Here is a 5,502-nt window from a genome sequence, read left to right on the forward strand (position 1 = left end):
CACTAAAAAATATAAAAGTTGCTATGAAATTTTGGCCATCATTCATAATTGCTTATTCAGCACCATTCCCTGTTGAGCAGTCTTTTGCCATCTCTCCTGCTTGCTTTCTGGGGCAGATGAAGAAGTCAAGATTATGATCGATAACTAGTCAGGAGTTTTAGAAACCTCAACCCAGAAACATGCCTGCAACAGCAGAAAAGATTACTTCTGTGTTTGTCTGATCACAGGTACATCTTCACGTATCAGCAGTGGGCATGCGTACTTCATCATCTCCAGTTTCACTGTGTTCTAGTCACACACATTGTTGAAGGTAACTGGATGTCAGTGTCAAGCAAACACTTCTTACAGTACATTCCAAAAAAATAATGAATTGGTCAGGTAATTTGTAACATTTATTTCTTGGCTGTGAATGTATTTCATATTAGATCTTCCTGAAAGCAGATGACATGAACAAAATTAACCAGACATTTGTATCAGAATTTCTTCTTCTGGGTCTTTCTGGATATCCAAAGATTGAGATCATTTACTTTGTTATAATTTTAGTAATGTATCTAGTGATTCTAATTGGCAACAGTCTTCTGATCATAGCAAACATCTTTGATTCCCATCTTCACACCCCCATGTATTTCTTCCTGGGCAACCTCTCTTTCCTGGATATCTGCTATACATCATCCTCTGTCCCCTCAACTCTGGTGAGCTTAATCTCAAAGAAAAGAAACATTTCCTTCTCTGGATGTGCAGTACAAATGTTCTTCGGGTTTGCAATGGGATCAACCGAGTGTTTGCTCCTTGGAATGATGGCCTTTGACCGCTATGTGGCCATCTGTAACCCTTTGAGATACTCCATCATCATGAGCAAGATGGTGTATGTGCTAATGGCTTCTGTGTCATGGCTCTCCGGTGGAATCAACTCAATTGTGCAAACATCCCTTGCCATGGCATTGCCTTTTTGTGGAAATAATATTATCAATCATTTCACATGTGAAATATTAGCTGTCCTCAAGTTGGCTTGTGCTGACATATCCCTCAATATTATCACCATGGTGATATCAAATATGGCATTCCTGGTTCTTCCACTGCTGGTCATTGTTTTCTCCTATATGTTCATCCTCTACACCATCTTGAGAATGAAGTCAGCCACAGGGAGACGCAAGGCCTTTTCCACCTGCTCAGCACATCTGACTGTGGTGATCATATTTTATGGTACCATCTTCTTTATGTATGCCAAACCCAAGTCTCAAGAAGTGTCTGGGGAAAACAAATTGCAAACTTCAGACAAGCTCATTTCCCTATTTTATGGGGTAGTGACCCCCATGCTAAATCCTATAATCTACAGCTTGAGGAATAAGGATGTAAAAGCTGCTGTAAAATATCTGCTAAACCGAAAACCTATTCTGTAAGTATTTTCTGTTCAGAAACTGTATATCTTTGTGTAACAGGTACAGAGATGGACTTGTAGGTAAATCAGTAAGAACCTGCTTTGGGGAAGCCCTGGTTAAGCAGAGATATTTGTATTCTTCCCCTTCACTAGCCTTAATCAGCTAGAATTACTTAAAGCTGTAGTTTGCTATAAGCTCAGCTTCCAACATATCCTGATTCAGATCCTACAAGCATGATTAATTCCATCAGAATCTCATCCTTCTAGTGTACTGTGGTGGAAATGTAGTAGAAAATGATCACACAGGATTTTGGAAATACAGAGTCAATATACAATTCCACAAACTATGTAAATGGCATTGTATAGACTATTCTTTATAAGCCATAATTACCTTATATTGTAATAAGGAAATAAATAAAACCAAGTCCCAATGCCATTTTAAGTTTCAGAAGGTTGCAGAAGCACCTAGCATAGCTCCAGCTCCACAGTGTCCTAGAATTTCAGAATTGAGGGTAAGAATCCGAATCCAGGACTGAAAGTTACTAGTGAACACCTCTTTTATCCTAAGCTAGTAATTATGAGAGCTAGATATCTCCCCCTTAAAGTCACTCTGTTAATATAAATCACATTCTCCTTGGCCTTCCCCCTATATCAATATAAAAAGAAGTTCAGGCAGGGATAAGAAATAAGGGAGTGTTCTACCTTGCAGGGAGTGCATAAGGAGGCATGGTGGGAGGCGTTTCACTATAGTTTCTGTGGACAAATGGGAAAGTTGATTTTTTTCAATACAAACTCAATGAGGGGAGTTGCAAAAGAGCTTCTTAAGGTTTTGGGTCCTACAAAGAGAGAGTCTGGCTTCTGGCTTGAGTGGAGGTCTGCAGAGCTTTTGAAGCTGCAGAGGAGCTGTCTAGAAAAGGGAGGAAGGTGGGAGTTTATGTCAAAAATAAACAGAAATGTTAAAATCTGCCTGAGATGTTCTTATAGGCTCAGAAAGAATGCTAAAAGCAATGATTGGGGGAAATAAAATCAGTTGAAACTCCTCAGTAGATCTGTAATTTCCCTCCCTTTTTCGGTAGATTCTTTTTCTAGAAGGCCAGTGTTGAGCACAGTATATCTTTGGTGCCCACTATCCAACTTTGTTATAATCTCCTAGCCCACTGTGATAGCTGGACTTTGATTTTATTTTCCTACTCAGTTTTCCTCTGTTCTGTTTGACTTAGAGCCACAACATGATCCCATATTTCCTACTTAAAGGTTTAATTCTTTGCCAATCCACTTCCTTTGGGTTGATCCAAATTTCTACTTAAATGATCTGGACTTTAAATTCTGCTGTCCTGTCACTGTCTCACCAGCATTGGAGTGTTGTTACTGTAGAAAACCTCCAGTTGTTCTTCTTTGTTCTCTGGGTTAGATCACATTGGCATTGGTTTGGTTCTCTTGAGAAAGGTGTCCCAGGATCTGTGGATGATGCCTTTTGAACTTCAAGCGTTTCTCCTCCTCCTTCCTTACTAGAGGCCCCGCATTTGTATTTGATCTTTGTTTCAAATTCCCTTTAACTTTTGACCCACAGCAAGGTTTTAGGCCTGTGAAGTTATTATTTATACTGTTTTAACCAATTCTTTAGCACCCTAATTTTTTATATTTTCCCCCACAATACCAAGAATGTCAGTATCTTATCTGAAAGTTTTCAGGTTGAACTCTCTACTTGCTAGAATGTTCCATAAGTATATAAAATTCGACTCGGTAGGGCTTTGATGTAAACAAGGATGCTTATGCTAATCAATGATCAGAAAATTAACAGATTCAATAATAAGTTGCCCTCCCTAGAAAGTCAGGAAATCTCCAAAAAATTCTTAGGTATATTATTTTCTAATTAATAAATGAATAATTTTTCAATTTAAAAAATACTAAAAAGTGTAAAAAAATGTTTCACTATGGTCACCTCCTAAAATATCATTTTAAATATTTCCCCTAGTAATGAGAAGTTAATACAGTCATCATGTTTTTATCTTGATATACCACTTAATGTACTATGAACATTTGAGGTTAAAGTTTGTTTTTGTTTTGTTTTGTTTTTGATGTACAACACACTTATGGATAATTTCTAAGAAGTGAAGTTAATATGGCAGGTGGTATAAACTTTCTTCAGTTTCTGGCTAAATTACCCTCAGAAAGGTCTGAGGGTATTACCCACCCTAAATACCATTATAAGAATTTATCTAAACATGTTTACAGCTCTGTTTATATACATACATGGACACATATCTCTGTATATACATATATTCATATATATATTTTTTCTTTAAAACACACTTTGGAAGTTTTTATTTTCAAATATTTAACAAAGAAGTGAGAGTAATTAGTAAAATCCCATATACCGATCACACAGCTTAAATAATTACCAACTCATGGTCAACCTTTTTTCATCATGATCTGTCTTCTTCCTCCAGATTATTTTGAAATAAGTCCTGGACATAATTATATCATTTTATTGATCTATGGATCTATATTTATATAATTATAGATACAGATATAATATGTAGACATACACTAATTATAGGTATAATGTGACAAAAAAATATATATGTAATAAGTAGAAATATACTAAGTAGCAAAAAATCCAAGCTCCACCATTCACATTGTAGCCTATGAGAACGTACCTCCTGGGGCAGGTAAACCATGATATGAATTGATGCCTCCTCTATTTAAGCAAAATGACAGTGGTGGTGTGGACTATGAGCCACAAAAAGAGCACATGAACAATATAGAAGGCTTTATTTCTCACTCCAGTGGAACATTGCCAAGAGAGAATGCAACCTGTGCATTAACTCAGTTTCTAAATTTCAAGAGAGGTCATGTTTTAAAATTAAACATGGCAGCACTTGTCCAGAGTTGGATATTTTAATGAACTCATGAAACTTTAGACTGTATACTCAGGTAAGGCTAAAGTCTCCCTATAAAGGTATAGGATATTATCCTGCAGGATAAAAGAATTTTAAGCTAAAAAAGGACAGTTCTGAAACTTCAGCTTTACTTCTCAGACCAATTTTGAGCAACCTTCTTTAGAATGTTTCAGTCAATGTTGTTTTGTATACCCAAGATGCTGCCATCAAGTACTTACTGAGTTTTAGTATATTTTTGGTCCCGAAGTGTTGATTTCCCTATGATACTCTTATACACATAGTAGTTGCCTCCATAGAAAAATTAATTAGAGTATGCCAAAGAGCTTCTGTGAGCCCCCTTTGTATCAGGAATCACTTTCTTTTCTATTCACTTTCATTACTTTTTGCCCGGATTATCTTCTTTGGGGGTAGGACTGTTAGGTTTGGCTAGAGAGCTGAACCATAAAACTAGCAGCAATATAAATATGGTTAATTATTCTCCCTTTACCTAGTCTGTTATATAGAGTAGGGTTGGATAAGTACACACATATAACTTTGCTTAATTGATCAAGTAACAAAGACAGAAACCATTCATCCCATTTTTAAAAAGGTATATTGTCCTTTTTTTTCTCTTCTAGGAATGTGGGCAGTGATATTTAGATGTGTTTGGCAATTAACCCTTTCTCTGAAAGTCATAAATGCAATCCATGTGCCATGAATGTAGGATCAGGCAAAGAAAAAAAGTGTTTAGAGATAGAGAAGTTTTTTTAATTGCCAGTATCATTCCTACCATTTTCTCCATATCTTCCCCTAAATATCTCAATAATATATCCAATAGTGGCCTTCTTTTAATTTCACATATATTAATTTTTAAAACACATTCATTCAGTCCTGAAAACCATTCTTTCTTTTAGTCCATTATCATTTCATAAGAAGGGAATTCAATTGTCTATTCTAGCTTTTATTAGTCCACATTTTGTGGATGGGAATGTCCTATGTTATTTGGTATCTTGAAACTTTACCGAGTTAGTTTATTAGTTCTAACAGCTTTTTTTTTCTTGGAGTCTTTAAGGTTTTCTCTAAATAAGGTCATGTCATCTACAAACAGGGATAATTTAATTTCTTCCTTTCTGATGGATGCCTTTTATTTCCTTTTCTTCCCTAATTGCTCAGGCTAGTATTTACAAGTACCTTGTTGAATGCAAGTGGCAAGTGCAGGCCTGATATTAAAGGAAACGTTTT

At 36.1% G+C, this 5,502-nt stretch overlaps 1 protein-coding gene across 1 annotated transcript; it reads left to right on the top strand.

Annotated features, from left to right (window-relative positions):
- The first annotated feature begins 446 nt into the window (after positions 1 to 446).
- LOC108388366 (olfactory receptor 13C3) lies at positions 447 to 1,400 on the top strand. The gene has a single exon (XM_017646838.3). The coding sequence runs from the start codon at positions 447 to 449 to the stop codon at positions 1,398 to 1,400; it is 954 nt and encodes a 317-aa protein (XP_017502327.2).
- The last annotated feature ends 4,102 nt before the right edge of the window (positions 1,401 to 5,502 follow it).

Source organism: Manis javanica, chromosome 2 (genome assembly GCF_040802235.1).
Source record: "Manis javanica isolate MJ-LG chromosome 2, MJ_LKY, whole genome shotgun sequence".
NCBI classification, from domain to species: domain Eukaryota; kingdom Metazoa; phylum Chordata; class Mammalia; order Pholidota; family Manidae; genus Manis; species Manis javanica.

Coding starts and splice junctions, on each gene's coding strand:
- LOC108388366 (XM_017646838.3), top strand. CDS start 447: ATGAACAAAATTAACCAGACATTTGTATCAGAATTTCTTCTTCTGGGT.